The sequence below is a fragment of the Rattus rattus genome, chromosome 1 (assembly GCF_011064425.1).
Source record: "Rattus rattus isolate New Zealand chromosome 1, Rrattus_CSIRO_v1, whole genome shotgun sequence".
Taxonomy (NCBI): domain Eukaryota; kingdom Metazoa; phylum Chordata; class Mammalia; order Rodentia; family Muridae; genus Rattus; species Rattus rattus.
The window spans coordinates 261,518,037-261,538,589 of NC_046154.1; the positions used below are offsets into that span (position 1 = coordinate 261,518,037).

General features: G+C 52.1%; 1 protein-coding gene across 1 annotated transcript; it reads left to right on the plus strand.

Moving 5' to 3' along the window:
- The first annotated feature begins 1,605 nt into the window (after positions 1 to 1,605).
- On the plus strand, positions 1,606 to 11,764 carry Krt82 (keratin 82). Its single transcript, XM_032884917.1, has 9 exons — positions 1,606 to 2,010; positions 4,185 to 4,393; positions 6,643 to 6,703; positions 7,246 to 7,341; positions 7,669 to 7,833; positions 10,088 to 10,213; positions 10,622 to 10,842; positions 11,032 to 11,063; positions 11,529 to 11,764. The coding sequence occupies exons 1-9, from the start codon at positions 1,606 to 1,608 to the stop codon at positions 11,762 to 11,764; spliced, it is 1,551 nt and encodes a 516-aa protein (XP_032740808.1).
- Positions 11,765 to 20,553: the final 8,789 nt, after the last annotated feature.

Sequence of the window (20,553 nt, forward strand, 5' to 3'; positions counted from 1 at the left end):
AATTCCCAAGGCCCAAGACAGTTTCGCATTCCAGTCTGCTGATGTACAGGTAGCAAGACAAGGAAGACAGGCTCTGAACCCAGGCTTCTTCCTCTGGAACCACAGAGCACATGAGGGCGGACAGAAAGGGGTCCAGTCCCAGCCTCATGGCCACCAGTCCCATATTAGACTATAGCTATATTAGATTATAGATACAAAAGGCCCAGGATGGTCTTGGATTGTACTATAGCCCCTAATCAACACTTCCAAATTGTGGGCTCCTGACCGGAACATAATCTCAATAAGAAAGGGAAAGCCATTTGGCCCAGCTGGTGGGTAGAAAGAGGAGTTAAAGGTTGAGAAGGCTTTGAACATCTCATGCCAAGAGCTTGGATCCATCTGGAACATTCCCAAGGACAATACTGTCCCCAAAGACACTCCCAAGCTGGAGGAGGCCTCATCATCATCTGGGGAGGGGGTGCGGACAATAGTGCAGACTTCACACAGTCATTCTTGGCAGGGGCACAGAGTGTAGGAGAGTGTCATTTCCTTTCCTCTCCCTCTCTATTTCTCTCTCCTTTCCCCTCTACTCTCCTCTCCCCTCCCCTCCATTCCTCTTCCCTCTCCTCTCCTCTGTTTCTCTCTCCTCTCCTCTCTCCTTCCCTCCCCTCCCCTCCGTTCCTCTCCTCTCTTCTCTCCTCTCCTCTCCTCTGTTTCTCTGTCTTCTCCTCTCTCCTTCCCTCTCCCCTCCCCTCCCCTCTCCTGTCCTCTCCCTTTCCCTCTACTCTCTTTCCCTGTCTTCTCTTCTTCCCCTCCCATCTCCTGCCCCCTCTCTTCTTCCCTCCCCTTTCCTCTCTCCTAAGCTCCTCTCTCCTCCCCTCTCCTCTCCTCTCCTCCCCTCTCCCCTCTTCTCTCCTCTCCCCTCTTTAATCCTCTCTTCTCCGCCTCTCTCCTTTCCTCATGCTCAGATCTCTCTTCCCAACTCCCCTGCAGTCTGGATGTGTGTCCTGGATCCAGTATCTGTGCCTGGAGGACCCTGTGACCTAGCTGTGCAGGAACACGGGAACTTCCAATTCAGGGACAAGGTGTGGTAAACCATGGGAAGCTTCTTCCTCCATGGATATGTCTAAGGGTGCCTGGAAGCCCCTGGAGTAGTGAGGTATCTAGAGGAAAACGCTGATACAGCCCTCTAGTAAATACAGTCTTTAAAATCTCTGTCCTCCTGCCTCCCTCTCAGGGAAATCCCCTCGATGAGCAACCCAAAGTTCCACTCCCCTGTCCCTGGAGGCTGAGCCACTGGATACAGCATCTATAAGTGCATGGTTGACCCCTTTCATCATTCCATAAACAAGGAAGGAGGACAGATGGACTTTTATAGGACATCCCCCACCCCTGACATTGACAACTGGTTCCTTCTTGCTCTTCGCTACCCTAATTTGCACCTTGTACCTAGCAGCTACCAATACCCCAAGCTCATAAACCTGATTTAGTAGTGATTAGGGGTTTGAACCAATCCAGTCCCCCAGTCCCCACCAAATAAAAGGGGAAAAGCTGAGCCACGGTTTGGTCAGTCCCGTGGTCCCCGTTCTCCTTCCTCTCCAGGGATCCACCTCTGCCTCCCAAGCCATGTCATGCCGAAATTTCCAGTTGAGCTCCAGATGTGGCAACCGGAGCTTCAGCTCGTGCTCCGCCATCATGCCCCGGATGGTCACCCACTATGAAGTGAGCAAGGGGCCCTCTCGGCCCGGGGTTGGCGGGGGCCTCCGAGCCCTAGGCTGCCTTGGCTCTCGGAGCCTATGCAACGTGGGCTTTGGGAGACCCCGTGTGGCCTCCAGATGCGGCATGCCAGGCTTCGGGTACCGAGCGGGAGCCGCCTGCGGATCTCCCGCCTGCATCACCCCTGTCACCATCAACGAGAGTCTGCTGGTCCCCCTGGAGCTGGAGATTGACCCAACGGTGCAAAGCGTGAAGAGAGATGAGAAGGAGCAGATCAAGTGCCTGAATAACCGATTTGCATCCTTCATCAACAAGGTAAGGGCGGCCAGGGTGGGGCGGGGCGAGGACTGCGGCAGAGAGCATCCTGGATCTGTTCTGTATGGAGGTTCGCCCGTGGGCCTCTTATGCATTCCATGACCGCTCGTGACTGAAAATGCCTGCTTCCCAGTCCACACTAGTTTGAAATTTGCAGCTCTCCTCCAGCCTCTGTCCCGGGTTCTTGGGTTACCGGTGCATAGACCCGTGCCCAGTCCAGGCCTTTCCGCACTCCTCTCTTTGTGAGAATATGACCTTTCTCAGCGTGCCACCTGACAGATCATCAAGCTTGTCAGAGGGCAGACTGTCAGAGAGACTTCCAAAGCTCCAGAGCTAACTAACGGCCTTCCGCCTGAGGAATAAAACTGCCTCCTGTGTACCTAAGCTGTCCCCAAACTCTTAGGCCTGGAGGCAGAGATCATAAACACAACGAATCCCAAATTTTCCATCTGTTTAGGCCTGGGGTGAGGCAAAAGCAGAGCAGAGTTCAGAGCACAAGGTGGCCGTTACCCGAGTTTTGCACTTGGCAGCCCCCAAACCAAAGCTCTGAGGAGCTTTGGACATGATACCTTTAGGTAGCACTGAGCTGGCCTGTCACCCCTAACTCCCCTGGGTTTGTCTCTATACCCTAGAGACTCAGAGTCCAGGCCAAGCATTCGGCTGTTGTTTCTGGAAACTCCAAGGATTGGGGCAAACACCCTGAATCCTGGCAGAGCCCACTCCCTTACCCGGAACCTCTATGGAAGCTGCTCACAGCCCAGCCTCAGGGATTTTGCTGCCTGGTTTGGGGATGGACAGATGATACGGTGGGAGACTCAAAGGAGGTGATTTACAAATGTGCCTGTGATGCCAGGCATGGTGGTACCTGCCTGTAACACACGGGAGGTAAAGGCAAGAGGATCCGAGTTCAAGGTCATCCCCAGCTACATAGTGAATGTAAGATCAGCCTGAAATACATAAAACCCTGCATCAACCTCCAGCCCCCAAAAACATAGGCCGGTAACATGGATCAAAGGGTAAAGTCAGTTGCTGTCAAGTCTGATAACCTGAGCTAGATCCCCAGATGTGGGAGAGATCTGACTCCCCCACATGTGTGTGATAACACATCACACACACACACACACACACACACACACACATATCACACACACACTCACACACACTCATATATCATACACACACATACATACACATGCACACACATACATACATATGCACACACACACGCACATCACACACACACATATCACACACACACTCATACATCATACACACACATACATACACATGCACACACATACATACACATGCATACACACAAACAGACACACACACGCACACATCACACACACTCATACATCACACACACATACATACACATACACACACATACATACACATGCACACACACACTCACACACACACACACACACACACTCGTGCAAATGAATGAAAGGAGCTGGTCCATCAACACTATTTTACTTTTCAAGTCTGTTATGTTTTGGTTATAAACACTCCATGGGGGCGGGGACGGACTCAGCCGTGTGCTTCTAGGCTGCTGCTGTAGCTGCTGACCACAGCGGAGTAACATCCCCTCTGCAGCTATCTTAACAGGTTTGCTATGAGAAGCCCATAGCAAGGCTACAGACCACACTCTCTCTGTGTGCCTGTGACTGGTGCACAGGTGACCAGATCAACTCATGCAGCTGCTTCCTATCTTGAGCCCAACCCACAAAAATGCAAGAGGTGGACCACAGCCTGCATTCCTGGGAGTCCATGTCCTTCAGATGCCTCCTCATAAAGTGGGGCGTCAGAGACAGACAGAGTCAGCAGAGCTGGGGCACAACCCCTGACCTGACCTGACCTGTGCCCTTAGACCCAGGCATTGATGTGTGGGTGTGCTTATGGCAAGGAGAGAGAGGCCCACAAAGGGAGGAGGCTTGACCCGGGTCATGGGGCTTCCGAGGGGTCAGCCAGAGAGCTGCATGTGGCCAGCCCCATGCATTTGCAGTCTTTCTGCCCCTTCTGACCACTGAGGGGGAAGGTGAGAGTCCTTTAAGGTCCCTAAGCCCAAGGAGACACAAAGATACATCCCTTTGGGTGTCGGTCTCTGCAGAGACCTGGTGATGGTCTCTGGGTCCTTTCTACACGGTGACACCCGTTCTCGGGGGCAGGTGCGGTTCCTGGAGCAGAAAAACAAGCTTCTGGAGACCAAGTGGAACTTCATGCAGCAGCAGAGAAGTTGCCAGAGCAACATGGAGCCACTCTTCGAGGGCTACATCTGCGCCCTGCGGCGACAGCTGGACTGCGTGTCCGGGGACCATGGCAGACTGGAGGCTGAGCTCTGCAGCCTCCAGGAAGCGCTGGAGGGTTATAAGAAAAAGTAAGTGGCCTCTCCCTGCATTCTGCAGAGGGACTAGAGCAAGAAAGCCGCAGAAACAACTCCAACCCCAGTCTCCTCACCTATAAAGCGGGGAACTCGACGGCAAAACAATTAAGTAGTGTAGAGCATCCATGTTGTCACCAACCATGGAAGCCCTGGAAAGTGTCTTTGCCCCGTCTCCCTTCCTTCCGCCCTGCTTGAATGGGGACTTTGAAAGACCTTGCTGCAAAAGTTCTCTCACCTGCCACTCATGGAGCCCCAGGGCTGCTCCAGCTACATTCCTAGTTGGGATTCCATTCTGCCAAACCCTTTACACACCAAGAACTATGTTCTAGTCCCCAGTGCTATTTCCTCTCTGATTCTGTGGCTCCACTTCCCTCCACTGGATGAGCCTCCTCTCAGGAGTCCCTCATCCCCATCCAGACATCACAGCTCACGTCCTGTCTCCTGACAGACATCTGGCTTCCCTGTTGTCCCCTAGAGGGACTGTGGGTTTCTGTTGTCCTTCCCATCTCACCCACTCTCCAGAGGACAGGTCCTGAACTTGCCACACAATGTTAATGAAATGTAGATTCCCAGCTTATAGGAAGCCCAGAGAGAGAACTTGTCACCTGGAAGATTCTGGGGCATGTCCGCTCAGAGCCTCATAGAAACATATAGGGCATGGGATGGGAGATACTTGTTTCCATTGAGGAGAAATGGTACAAGAAGATGGGACACAGAATGTGTCAGCAGAATGGAGCCACGTTGGGGGACATGACTGTTAAGTGTCAACAATTGGCCTTCTTGGTGACAGGCACTGTGCTAGGATGTAGTGTCCCACCCCTACCCCACAGCACCAAAAGCCCTTTATACTTACATGTGAATAAGTGGCAAGAAGAACCACAGAAGAGAGAAGGGACAAGGAGTAGGGATAGGGGACATGTTTGGACCATGTCCTTGATAGATAATTTTTCTTCCAGTAGACCCCTTCTTCTAAAAGATACCAAAAGCCTGGTATAGTGGTGCATATCTGGTAATACCAGCACTCAGGAGGCTGAGACAGAACGATTGTGAGTTCTGGGCTACCCTGAGCTACATAGTGAGTGAGATCAAGGGTTACAGAGTAAGACTCTATCTCAGAAACTCCTTTTATCTATTCATTGAAGGCCACCGTAGACTTGAAAAGAAATGGAGGGAGGGAAGGGGAGCAGACGAGTGACAGGCAGGTTGTGGGAGTGAGCAGAGGTCAGGCTCAGAGGGGCCATGACTTCCTTGGGAAGTGCATAGCAAGGCAAGTTTAGACTGGCTCACAGCTCAAAATGAGATTTAGGGGTTTTAAATATGAGGTCCTTCTGGCACATCAACCCCAAGGGAAGGCTCTTGCACAACGCTTGTCGCCGCCAGTGCATTGTCAGAGGACATCACAGGTGTCAACTAACTCGTAAGAGGCCTTTGAAACAGGCCTGGGTTGCCCCCGTTCTACTGGGGATACCCCTGTGAATAATGAGGCCTGAAAACTCATTGTCCCCCACCCAGTTGGGTTATGTCTAGTGTGTGACAGAGTGGGGATTTGAACTCAGACAATAGCTCCAGACCTCCTTATCAAAGCTAGCGAGAGCTTTGCTAAACCAAAGAGAGGTGGGCACCAGGAGCACAGGGCTGTTTCCCTGGACTGGCTCTCCTCACCAAACAGTCTCTGTAGCCATGTTGAACCCTCGTTCCCATTCCCTCTGCCTTGGGGACAGTGTGTGGGCCGAGGAGCCCCCAGGAAGTGGGAGGGGTACACCTGGGCGTTTCTGTGCTCTGGTAAGTAGGTAATTGCTACCTCTGCCACTGGGCTTCAGGTGGGGGCCAGACATACCCTGCAGGCAAGGAAGAGGCACAGGGTCAGCTGGGAATCTCCTTGGGACTACAGCCACCTCAGAACAGCTTGGGAAAGATGACCTGCTAGGAGCATGACCTTTCTCCCATTTCCAAAGGAAGTAGTTAGATGAGGGGGCTTCCTCCTTAGCAAGAGAATGAGGTAGTATTGAGGATCCCAGGGTGTGAAGCATCATAGAACCAGGCTGCTGGCGGTGAGAAGGGGCAGGCTGAATGGTAACTGAGGTATTCGGGTGACAAGTGTCTGTCCCCAGAGGGAAAGAGTCATAAGGATCTGGAGAGAAGGCCAGAGCACAGGCCCACGGTCACAGCCAGTGCACATGCCCCCTGAGAGGACTGTTCCAAACTCTACACCTTGACTAAAACGATGCTCCCCCTCCCCATAGGTATGAAGAGGAACTGTCCCTGCGTCCCTGTGCTGAGAATGAGTTTGTCACCTTGAAGAAGGTGAGGTGGTGCATAATGAAGCAGAGAATCCAGATGCCAGCCCCGTACACCTACCTGTCCATGTCCCAAGGCCGTGCCCACAAATAAGTTCCTCTCCCTTGGCCTCTTGTGCTGACCCTGGAAAAGAAGGCCTGATGCTCTATTCAGCTCCAACCTGCCTAGAAACAGGGGCCAGCCTGATTTCCACATACCCTCCTGCCACCTTACATGGGCTCAGAGCCAGGGAATGGCTGTGAATCTACCTGCCCAAGCACCTGCCTGCCTGCCCGTGTGGCTTACCCCAAGATAACTATGCAGTTCCAGGCTCCCCTGTGCAGGAGCTGTGGGGAGCCCCTAGCACCCGTCTACATCCTCCCCATGTGGCTCACGCTCAGTCCTTTTGTCCTTCCTGGCCCCATCACCCTTTGCCTCCACCTGGGCTCAGAGAAGAGCCTGAGCCCACAGCCGTCCCTGCCATCAACTTGCCCAGGCAGTGCTTGGCTACTGTCGGGCACGGCTGTGCACACCCCTGATCCAGGTCATGGTCTGTCACTATGTTACAGGATGTGGACACAGCTTTCCTGGTAAAGGCTGACCTGGAAACCAACTTGGAGGCTCTAGAACATGAGATTGAGTTCCTGAAAGCCCTGTTTGAGGAGGTATCCATGGCCACTTAGGTCTTCTGGGTGATCTGTCAGGCAAATTCCGGAGGGACATGGGTGGGCAGGAGAGCCAAGGCAAACTCTAGAAGGACATCTCATGCACTCAGGGAGCAAGACTCCCCGAAGTCTTATTATCCAGATAGATGGTTTTCAGGTCTCCCCTAGAGAAGGTCTGGGTCACCACAGGGATAAGGGGCAAAGACAAGACAAGAAGCAGACTGGGGACTTCAGGCTGGGAGGAGCAGGAACAGTCATAGGACATCTGAGTGGGCTCCTCTCATGGCTGTGCCCTTGGTGCTCACTCCTCCTTCATGACCTCTTCAGGAGATCAGCCTGCTTCAATCTCAGATCTCGGAGACTTCAGTCATCGTGAAGATGGACAACAGCCGGGATCTGGATGTGGACGGCATCGTAGCCGAGATCAAGGCCCAGTACGATGACATCGCCAGCCGCAGCAAAGCAGAAGCAGAGGCCTGGTACCAGTGCCGGGTAAGGCTGGGGTGCAGAGGGGCTGGGAGAAGCATCACAGCAGAGGGGGCAAAGGCAGGGAATGGGGAGAAACAGAAGACAGGGTCCCAGTGCTCTCTGCCTCAGAATAGCTAAGGACCTAACAAGTCTGGGCCACTCCGCAGCACCCAGGGACCCACAGAAACCTCAGCTCTGCTGTTTCTGCCAGGTCAGGTCTCTGCAGAGCAGGACCCCACAAACAGGCCAGCCTTGTCACCAGGGTGCCAGGTCCCTAGCTCTGTTTATCCACAGACTCTGTAGAGCAGCCCTCTAGGCAGCATTCAATCAGTATAATTGGTGTTGGTGGCAGAGAGGGTTCTGAGCTTCACAGTGTAGGTGGAGGCCGCTGGCTTGGGTGTTCCTGGTGCTGGAGCAGAAACAGTGATTAAGGGTGCTCCAGACTCAGTAATTAGGGGCTCGCTGAGAGGACAAGGGGAGCCCTGGGGCAGCTGGATCTAACAAGTCATGTCATCTCAGCCTCAGTGGCTTGTCTGTGTAATGCAGTGTACATGCGCTCACACACTGGCTCCCACATTCGGCAACTGTCCGTTGAGATTCTCTCACGTGCGGAGCACAGAACATGGAGCTGCAGATGCAGCAGGAATGGGGATGGGCAGTAAGCCTGCCTTCCGTCATTTTCCTTCTTGGAGACAGAGCAGAGGGTAGGCAATAAACATGACAGACAGGAGTACCAGCTCGGAAGAGGGGGGTCACACACACACACACACACACACACACACACACACATACAGCACACACACACACACACACACACACACACACACACACACACACACACACACACACACACACACACACACACACACACACCACACACACACACACACACACACACACACACACACACACACACACATACCACACACACACACACACACACACACATACAGCACACATACACAAAAAACACACAGACACACACCACACACACACACACATCACACACATACACACACCACACATAGCACACACACACACATACGCACACCACACACACACACACCACACACACACACCACACACACACACACACACCATACACACACACACACATACACACACACCACACACACACACACACACACACACACACACACACACACACACAGCATCACCATGAAGAGGGTAAGGGAGGGTGACACACAGAGGTGCTGTGGAGTGTGGCTTTAAATAGGATAGCAGGAGACGGTGACAACAGATTGTCCCTGTCCGAAGGAATCTAAGATCCCATCAGGAAAGACACTGGTCCGGTCACACCTAAGCCCATGGGAACACGGCAGTTTCCAAGGACAAGCAGAGGCTTCCACAGATGACAGGAGGGGCAGCACATGGAGTCTGAACAAATAGAAACATTGACATTTGTCCTGCTCTCAAAGGACACACGATGCCTATAAGCAGAGAGCAGGAGGAGGACGGCTAACTTAGTATTTTTTTCCACTTTGAATCTGACTTCTGATTGTTGTTTTGAAGTTAGCCAAAGCAAGGCATCATGTTGTTTTGGTTTTGACTGTCCAACTCCAGGGTGAACATACAGTCCTTCTAAAGTCCTCGGGACATAGAAAATGGGAGTAGCCCTCAGCAGAGCTCAGGCTATGGTGCAGAGAAGGAACCAGATTGAAAAGGAGGAATCTAGGAATGTATGGAACAGAGACTGGGGCTGCGGGATATAGGAACAAGGAGCAGACACACAAGGCCCGTGGCATCAATGAGAACTGGAAAAGGAATGGGATATGGGATAAGTATAGTCGTGGAACATGTAGGCCAGGAAGAAATGGGATGTAGGATAAGTATGGTCATGGAGCACCTAAGCTAAGAAGAAATAGTATTCAGGGTAAGTATGGTCATGGAGTACCTAAGCTAGGAAGAAATGGGATTCAGGGTAAGTATGGTCATGGAGCACAGTCATGGAGCACCTAAACTAGGAAGAAACAGGATTCAGGATAAGTATGATAATGGAGGCACCTAAGCTAGGAAGAAATGGGATGCAGGATAAGTATGGTCATGGCATACATAAGCTAGGAAGAAATGGGATGCAGGATAAGTATGGTCATGGAGCATAGTCATGGAGCACCTAAGCTAGGAAGAAACAGGATTCAGGATAAGTATGGTCATGGAGCACCAAAGCTAGCAAGCCAATGGACAAGAGGCTGGGGACAGTGAGGAAGGGGCCAAGAGATGCCATGGTGAAGGGCTGGTTTCTCACCTCTCTGTCCAGTATGAGGAGCTGAGGATGACAGCTGGGAACCACAGTGACAACCTACGAAACCGCAAGAACGAGATCCTGGAAATGAACAAGCTAATCCAGAGGCTTCAGCAGGACATCGAAACAGTCAAAGCCCAGGTGAGGTCCCGGAGTGGCCGGGAGAACCCAGCAGAGGTCCACTTTCCTGCTGGGCCACACAGGGCAGGACAAACCTTGTCAGTGAGGAAGAGAGATAAGCCTGTTACACCTTGTGTCACAGGAAGCAAGCTGCCCACGAGCTGCATTGAGCAGCCCCACAAAGTCAGGTTCCCCGCTGTCAGAGAAGCAGCGATTCAGAGGACCGAACCCAGGCTCTCACCCTGTGATCCTGACCTTCCACATGACTAAGTTGCCTATAAAATTAGACCCACTCAATCCTCCTAGGCTTGTGAAAACCAGCCAGGCACTACCATCTATTTATTAGCCAGAACCCCACCCCTGCCTACCCCGGCCACACTTCCTCTGTGTGTCTAGTCCCAGTAACACCTTCCTGTGCCCTCTCCCCAGCGATGCAAACTCGAGGGAGCCATTGCCCAGGCAGAGCAGCAGGGGGAGGCCGCCCTCTCTGACGCCAAGTGTAAACTGGCAGGGCTGGAGGAGGCCCTGCAGAAGGCCAAGCAGGACATGGCCAGCCTGCTCAAGGAGTACCAAGAGGTGATGAATGTCAAGCTGGGGCTGGACATCGAGATCACCACCTACAGGCGCCTGCTGGAGGGCGAGGAGAGCAGGTGAGCACAGATGGGTACCAGGGTGGCTGTTATCCTGCCTCCCTGGGGCAGCTGCTGCTGCTGGCATCCCACAGTCTTGGGAAGCAAAGCACAATCTGCCACCTCCCTCCCCCTCCTTAACACAGTGAGGGCAGAAAGCAGGGCTCCCTTCGAGGCAGGATCCTGAGCTCTTTTCCCTTCTTTCTCTAGGTTGTGTGAAGGCATCGGGCCTGTGAATATCTGTAAGTAGCTGAGTCATGAATCCTGGACTCTGGGTCCGGGGTTTTGGTAAAATTCCCCGGGTGGAAACCCACCACATTCCATCCAGCCCTCCGGAACCTCTCACATCCCCACGGAATGTGCTCGTCTGCCGTACTTCTGGGCGGGTGGAGAAAATCCAGCAGGGCTGCCCACCCAAGTCACCACCTGAAGATAGGAGGTGCTGCTGGAGGGTTAGCAGCAGGGTCGGGAAAGAGGTGCAAGGTGAGGAGAGTCCGCGAGGGGAGTCGGGCGTTAGTCCCAGCTTCACCAAAGCTCCAGGGAAAGACAGGGTGAATGTATGGGGTGCTTCTAAGCACTGGGTGTGATTAGAAAGGATAGATGGATCCTTGGAGACAGGTAGAAGCGCTGGGAGGTTCAGAGACTGGGACGGCCCAGAGGAGGGGATGGTCCCGGTGGGGCTCTGAGCAGCTTTCTTGTCCCCACAGCTGTCAGCAGCTCCAAAGGAGCTTTTCTCTACGAGCCCTGTGTGGTGGGCACGCCCATGCTGAGGACCGAATACTGCAACGGGGCCACCGGTGTCCTGAGGAACAGTGGGGGCTGCAGCGTGGTGGGCACCGGTGAACTCTACATCCCCTGTGAGCCCCAAGGGCTCCTGGGCTGTGGAAGTGGGCGGAGCTCCAGCATGAAGATGGGGGCGGGTAGCAATTCATGCAGCCGCTGATGTTAGTGCTACTCGCTACTGGGAGTCTGAAAACCCTGGATCTCACATTTCTACAGGGCTGAAAATCAGAATATTCCAAAACTCTCCCTTCCCACACCAATTACACATTGCCCTAGGATACTCCTGGGAGCTGAGCTACTCTCAACCCTCCTCCACCCTAGGATACTCCTGGGAGCTGAGCTACTCTCAAACCCCCCCACACACACACACACACTCTACCCTAGGATACTCCTGAGAGCTGAACTTACTCTCAATCCCCGCTCTACCCCCACGATATTCCAGGGCTGAGATACTCCCAGCCCTGCTCACATCTTCAAAGCCACCCTTCACATATCTAGATGCAGACCCCAAGCTGGACACAGAGTTTGTGGGGACACAGACAAGGGGACTTTACTGTCTCTGTCACTTGGGGTAGCAAGTCAACTCTAATATGGTCAAGAGAATGGCTATAGTCTCACCACTTCTCTCCCAGGAGAGATGGCCAGCTGAACACACTACAGCTCTATCACGCAAAAGGCTCCATACCACTTTCCTCACAAAGCCAGCCCAAACCCAAGCCTCCCCACTCCTTTCCCCCTGGCTCTCAAATACCCAAGAAAATGGAACTCATAGCACCCACCTGAGGCATGCGGTATTACATATGTGTTAAAAAAAAAAAAGTCAAAAGGTGACTCCCCAATCACATTCTGAATCTCAAAACTGAGATCTACAATCAGAGCTTCAGGGTCACTGACTGGGCACTGTGTCTCCTGAGCTTCAAGACTCTAGAATGTTGGATAGTGTGTTGAGCTCAAAGTAAAATACAGCGCTCATTGGCAGCTAATGGCGAGACGTGCCTAAAATGGTGCACAACAAGGTTTCTTCTCAGAGAGAAAAGTTTGGTTACTATGCCTTGGACCCAACCCTGCCTACCTCTGTACATAGCACTGCTTCCTGCCCCCTCTCATTTAGTCCCTGTACCTTTGGGCCTTGGGTCAAATAGGAGCATGGTTCACCCATACAGTGGAGTGGGGCTGCCCCTGTCACTTGGAGGCTCGTTTAGGATCTGAGAGAGGGAAGAGATGCTAGGTTAACATACAAATCCTGTCAGCTTGGAGTCCAGGTTCTCTCTGAGGAGTCTCTCAGTTGTCTGTTTCCAATAAACTGACTCTGTTCACACTCTAGGAACCAAACTGTCTCACCCTGCTCGGTGTGGGGTTGTGATAAAGGTAAGAGATTTCATGAGGAACCTTCAAGGACTGCAGTCTAGGGACAGAAATGAAGGAGTTACATTTGTGGGAAAACCTCACTTACATGATATGGGAGTGGCCTGTGGGATAAGCATGCCATAGTATGGCTCATACCGAAACATGTACGTCACACATATGCAAGACCCTCTTCATGCTATGTACAGCACGTGTTATGCACAGCCTCCCCATTCCATGGACACGCACTCGTGCACATACAAACACACACACACACACACACACACACACACACACACACACACACACATCTAGAGGTGACCCATAGGGCCCTCATCATGCTTGGTCAATACTTAGCATCTCCCATCGCTACCATTCGTCCCCATGGCCTCGGAGCTCCCACCTGGGGAAAGCTTTGGAAATGAGTGGCATCTGGCCTGGGAGGAGGATCAGGACACTCCCCTAACCTCTCCTCATTTAAGGAGCCTAAAGACTTGAGACAAGCCTGGAGGCCAGCAGTCCCACCCTTCATGAGGCCCTAGGCCCCTGCTGACTGCATTGACTTCAGAGTTCACCCCTCCTCGAGAGTTTTCTGTTCCTTGTGACGACCCCTGCTGGAGTCAGACCACTCCTCCTCCTTCCCACAACCACATTCAGAGCCTCCGTCCTGTGCAGGGCCCCAAGATAGAGGCCCATGATACAGAGATGAGAAAGAGGCCCTGTCAACTTCAGAGAACTCTGGGCCAAACTGTGCAACCACAGATAATGCTCAAAACAGGCTAGTGGCTGTGCTGAAAGCTGGTTAAAGAGGCTCAGAGACCTAAGACCAGAATGTGACAGGAAGCCCAGAGCTGCAGATTCTGGGCAGCTTGTTTAAAGGAACCTGTTCATCCACTTTTTGTTTAGACAATCTAGTTTTGTTTTGTTTTTTACTTTTGAGATAGGGTCTCTCTATGAAGTCCTGGCTGTCCTGGAACTTGCTGTGTAAACCTGGATAGCCTCAAACTCAGAGAGATCCTCCTGCCTCTGCCTCCAGAGAGCTGGGATTAAAGGCATGCGCCACTACACCCAGACAACAACAGATATTAAATACCTGCTTGAGTCAGGCTGCTGGGAGCTGATAGTACAGAAGGAAACAGCCCTCCCTTTAAGTAATAATGCTAAAAGCCCTTAGATAGGACAGAGCGGTGAGACTGGAGTACCTTTGGCAGGCTAGTGCCAAGGTGTGCACACCACTAAGAAATTATGCCATGCAACTGATCTAGTATAAAAGGTGGGAGGAGAGCAAAGGGTCTCCTCGAAATGAGGACATGAAAGAGATAGAGAGACAGACAGACAGACAGACAGACACACACACACACACACACACAGACAGAAGGGGAGAGGGAGTAGGAGGGAGAGGGAGAGAGAGAGTGACAGAGACAGAGAGACGGAGAGACAGAGAGACAGAGACACAGAGAGACAGAGAGACAGAGAAAGGAAACAGAACCGTTTCCCTGCTGTCCCCAGTGGAAGCTAGGGGGAGATCTGGGGCGGCTAGGGCCTTTTATGAGCTACACCTGCCACCCCTGGAGTACTTAGAGGTGGCAGGTGATGATGTAATCTGTTGCCAGGTCCCCGAAGTTAGGCCGAAGGAAATCACCTGATTGCTAACACCTGTGACAGGATGTTAACTGACACAATCACAGCTGAGAACAGTGTTGGTTTCCAACAATGTTACACATAACCAGTCCACTCCTAGGTACAGACCCAGGAGAAATGAACATGTGTTTCTACACAATAAAAACTGCTACATTGTTCCGAATAATTAAGACTTAAAAATGACTCAGATACCCATCGGCACTTAAGCAAAATGATATGGCACAGCCAGACAGTGAAATATTACTTTATTCCCGAGAGGGACTAGAACACTAATGTGGCTACAACTCCGGCAATCCTTGAAGCATAAAAGGTGAAGGGTAGCTCCTTAGGGCCAGCCAGAGAGGAAGCTGGGAGCTGGGGGATATGACAACTGCAAACATCAAGGAACCGACAGACACTTTACCAAGTCCCCTTAAATAAGCATGTTGTGTGGAGCCCTGCATTGTACCCTGGGGCTTTGAAGAGCAGCCTAATGGTCGTGCGGAGCTGATGCACTGATTATAGCAGCTGTCTCTGACAGAAATGTGGCTGAGTGGTGGGGGCAGGGCACCACAGAGCTGGGGTCTCGGTTTAGTCAGCAGGAATCAAAAGCTAGCTCCCCGAGGAAGAGCAGCAGGTAGCAGACAAGCATGAACCTCAAAGGTCTGCAGGACTATGAGGAGAGAGAGGCCCTTACTGAGAGGCACAGCAGCTTGGCAGGGGCACAGTGAGGGAGAGCCTCCACCTCTGCCTGCCCCTGTGCCAGCCATGCTCCCTCCTGGTTTATAACCCAAGGTTCTGGAAACAGGAATGCTCTGGGCCTGGAGTCAGCAACCAGCCCCTGTGAGACTTCGGTTCCAGGTCAGTGGGGTCCTGAGAGTGTTTGCTCAGGCCTGGTTACATCTCAGGGGCTCCAGCTTCTTCTCCAGGTTGTGTTGTCTTGCAGTAAAGTGCTCTCCCTTCCCGTCTGGGAGGTGATTCACAGCAGGCAGAAAGTGCCTCCTGGTGGTGACCTGCTAATTCTCATTCCACTCTCAAAAACACCTCCCTCTGTGCAGCCCCACTAGGTGCCCGGAGACAGGAGGAATTGCCTATCCTGGTGGGTGGCATGAATCTAATCCTTGCTCCTCACTGAGGGCTCCAGTAAAGACTGCTGGGGAACAATTTGCAGAGCTGTGAGGAGGGTGGGAGGAGCTGGAAGTGAACACCATATTCCTGTGTCTGCCCTCCTAGGTGTCTCACGGGCCTATACCCTTCTCCCTGTCCTGGCTGTCAAGTGCTTTCTGCCCCAGAACTTGTCCCTATAATCCTCACTCCTGTGCTTCCCAGTGGCCCTTCCCTCATCCAGTCCCCTCTGTGTCCCAGACTCACTCACTCCAGCTAGGGTTACCAAGCACCCAGAAAGAAACCCAGCAGCTCAGATTGGGACAATAGTTTCAAAAATGGCACTGTGATTCCAGGGTCTAAGGATGGCACATTCAAGGCTGCATGGAGTACAGATAGTTCTAGGCCAGCCTGGGCAACTAAGTATGAGATGTGGGGTGGAAATACAGCTCAGTGGTAGAGCAGTTGCTAACATGCACAAGGCCCTGCATTTCAATCCCACTATAGAGTAGGGCAGAGGTGGGGTGGGGTGGGGGTGGAGTGAGGGGTGGGGGAGGAAAAAAGAAGGAATGGGGAGGGGAGGGGAGAGAGGGGAGTGGGAGGGAAGGGAAAGGAAGAAGAGGACAGTGAGCAGAGGAAGGGAAGCTGGGACTTCGGAACCTAAGGGCAGGAAGATGCTGCCCTGCCAGCCTGATTGCAGTCAATGCTCACACCGTGAAAGCATGGGGAAGCAATCTGAGCTGCACACTACTGGGAGCAACGTTTTCACTGTGGGCTGGTTATGTGGGGAGGGCAAGGAATTAAATCCCACCCTCTGGTAGATAGCAGGTGTTGCTCGATAAACGTGGATCAGTTTACCTCCTCTAAGGAAACCTTTGGACCCTCAGTCTGAGAAGGCACAGACAGGAAGGTGCTGGACAATGGTGGCTTCAGCCTCTGACCCACCCACCCAGCCACTTTGGAGGGGGGAACTCCAGAACTTGCTTTCCAGGCAGGAGCAGGCCTCAGCATGAGAAACTCAGCACAAACTCATGCCCAGGCAGAAGGAGGAGCTCAGCAAAGCCTCCTCAGCTCCCGGGCTTCCCCTACTGTCCTTCCCACACATACCCACAGGCCCAGCCAGGCCGACCCGGGCTTCGGGCTTCCTGGACCTTCCCTGGCTGGCTAGGAGGGGGTTCCCCTCTCCTCCCCTCCCACTCGGACTGTCTCCCTCCTCCCGTGCCCCAGATAGTATCATGATGACCCAGCAACGGCGACTCAGTCACACCACTGAGGAGAGGCCGATCTCTGGGATTACACCCAGGCTTCCTGACAAGAGAAACTGTCACAGCAGCAAAACCTCCAGCCCGGAGTTGCCAGGGCGACTCCTCCCCCTGCCTCCACCCACCACCCCTTAGAACACAGCTCAGGACTGTGTGATGCATCATCTGGCAAAATAATGGCTCAGAACTGGAAAGTGCTGATGGTAACAGGGTTACGCTTGACTGGCTCCAGTCACTCCCTCCCACGCTTCCTGCTTAGGGCGCGAGGAGAGCCCTGATGAAGGCCGCCCGGGAATGCCTAGTGGGGCAATGACCATCTTGCAATGGGAACGTGGGGTTCAGTACAGAACCAAGGGGGGCTGCTCAGAAGTAGACAGAGGACTGGGCCGGAGGACCAGCTTCGAGAGCCAATGTGAGGAAACCCACCCTCAGACAGCTAACCAGGCCCCTGAAGGTCACTGGCAAACCACGTACCAGGGTGACGTTTGTCCATGAACACTGGCGAGGGTGTGGTAGTGTTGTAAAGCTGGGGGTTTTAATGGGAAGTGAATTATTTTTTTTGTAATTTCTCTGCAGACAGGTACTTCTATTGCTGCACCTACTCGCGCACCACTATGGGGTGGTGAAAGCGGGCTTATACCCAACTCTCTCCTTGAGTCAAGCCTCCTTCCTTCTGGTCTCCTTCCTGCACCCCTCTGTCTCCTCCCCTTTCTACCGCCAGTGGGGTTCTCTTGTCCCCTTCCCATTTTCCCATGATTCTTTGCCAAGCCTCAGAGACATGCAGATCCCTCTTCTCCAAGCAGGCAGAACCAAATCCCAACCACCAAACCTGGACAAAGATCTGGATCCATTCTAGGACCTCCCAAGTTCCTGTGCCCCTGGCATCTCCAGAGACACCTCCATCCACTCTGATGCCTGGAGGATCCTCCTCCTAAAATACACACAAAGCCAAATGCCCAAGTAGCCTTCTCTTTTCTTTCTCTGCTCTGTCTTTCTGCTTTTTTTTTTCTTTTCTTTTCTTTTCTTTTTTTTTTTTTTTTTTTTTTTTCCAGAGCTGGGGACCCAACCCAGGGCCTTGTGCTTGCTAGGCAAGCGCTCTACCACTGAGCTAAACCCCAACCCCTGTCTTTCTGCTTTTAACCCCGAAATGCGTTCATCCGTTCAACAAAACAGCACGTCTACACACCCTCCCACCATCCAGTTTAGGAGACACAGGATAGTGTTGCTTCCTAGAGCTCTCCAGCCAGGGTAGATGGATGATTGCAGAGAACCCCATGCAAGAATGCTCAAGTGATAAGGAGTCCTAGGAAGCAGGGGAGAATGGCCCCAAAGCAGGTGAGAAAGTGGCGTATGAACAAAGACTGGAAAGCTGTGAGAGGCGAAGCGGCCCCAGCAGTGAAAACGGCAAGTGATGAACATCTGTCTGCAGCAGGAGAGTCCATCCTGACTGAGTGACGGACAGACAGACAGGAGTGGCTAGGGCAGAGTGGACCATGGTGTTGGGAGTGCTCAGAAGGAACAGAGACAAAATCCAGGGACATCTCGGGAGCCTGAGTCAGCAGACCCAGTGAGGAGCAAGCAGTGGGCTGGCAGCACGGAGCAAGAAGCCCCTGAGGGCCAGACTTGTGAAGATGGGCATGTGGTGGATGGAGCGGAAACACAAAGGGAAACACAGAGAAAAGAGTGATCCCTAAACTTGTCAAATGCAGAGACTGTGAGGCTGGCAAGGGGAAAATACGAAGTAGGAGGAATTGGGGAAGTTTGGGATATATATATCTTTGATATCTAAATGGGAGATATTGACTAAAACATATGCTTAGGAACCTGGAGAGGAGGCTCTGTGGTTAAGATTATGCACTTCTCTACCAGAGGAGCCAAGTTCATTCCTAGCACCTACACTGAGCTCAAAGCTCAGTATAACTTCAACGCCAAGGGACCCAACACTGTCTTCTGGCCTTCGTGGGCACCTGAACTCTTATGTACACACACACACACACACACACACACACAGAGAGAGAGAGAGAGAGACAGAGAGAGAGACAGAGACAGAGACAGAGACAGAGACAGAGAGAGACAGAGAGACAGAGGTGGGGGAGAGGCACATAATTAAAAACAAAATAAATGTTAAACAGGACACAGTGCAGGGGCAGCCCAAGGTGCAAATGTGCAGCGGTGCTCACTGACGGGCAGAATATTTAAAGTCTGAGTCTGTGTGATGTCACCAGGGTATGATCAGAGGCAAAGATGAGAAACAGTCAGAGGGCTGACCCGGGGACACTGGGTACGTACAGCTGGGAGACCTGCTAAGAAGACTGAAAAGGAGTTAGAAGAATGCAGCGTCTGCAGGTGGAAAGGCGGCCATGCCTGGAAGGTGAGGATGGATTTGGTCCAGCACTGCTGGTGAATCAAGGGAAGTGAGGGCTGAGGAGACCACGGAGGTCGGCAGCAGAGGTCACTGGTGATCTTTACTAGAAACATTCTCCTGTTGTTTATCCTTCCTCTTCCTCTTTGGACAAACAATTGGGAGAACAAACAATGCCCACCTGAGTGGGCTTCCCAGAAAAAAACATTGATACACTGATAGAACTTTATATGTAAACATATGTATGTGTGTGTATATGTATATGCGTGCGTGTGTTACACACAGACATGTATCAATGTCTGTCTATAAGAAACATGTCCCAGACATCCAAGCAAGCACGAGTCCCCAATCTCAAAACTGGAACGTACTAGAATGTGAAGGATGAGCGGAAGCATGAAGTCCTGAGTTATTTGCAGTATTGCCAAGATCAATGATCTACGCCGGCTTGGAGTGTTTCATTTTGTATCTGGGTACTTGTTGTCTTGCTTCTGTAACCCAGTCAAAGAATCAAATAAACGTAACCCAATGAACGGTTCAAGGAACCCGTGAGGATAGGGCTGTCGCTCAGCTCCAGGACATACCTGGGGTTGAGGGTGGGGGCTCCAAGTCATGTGGGCGACTTTACACAGAGTACCTGGGACTGAGTAAGTGTCCACGGAGAGTCTCAAGTCATAAACATGTCCACCTCAGCCCCGATGATATTCAGCCCTCGTGGAAACAGCTAAACCCCGAAGGGTGGATAGAACACGGCTAAGGGTCTTCTGAGCACTGACTCTACCCTCCGAGATGCATGCACTCCCCCTCCTGCCTTAAGAGAGTAACTCTGGGTATCCACATTCCTCCAGAGCCTCTACTAGAACTGTTAGCATTCTAAGTCTCTGGTGGTTAGCCACACTTACAGTTGGGCTGTGGGGGAGGGGGTGAAGCCTTTGGATTTATGAGCAAAGCAAATTAATGTCCCCATAATGGCAATTGCGGTGGACTTATAGGGGGAAATAAGACTTTAATATTTATGTGTTTATGTGTTTTTAATGTTTATAGGTGGCCTGCTCCAACCCGCATCCTGATGAGAATAGGTGTGTCTGAATTGGTTCATTGTGAAGGATGTTATAGATGTGAGGAGTTTCTGCTAACTACCCAAGCTCATAAATGCCTCCAAATGGCTTTTTTTTTCATTTTTATGAGGCCAACCCTCAAGTCCACACGCACATAAAAGAGGTGAGAGGGATCCACTAGCCTCACAGAGACTCCCAGCTC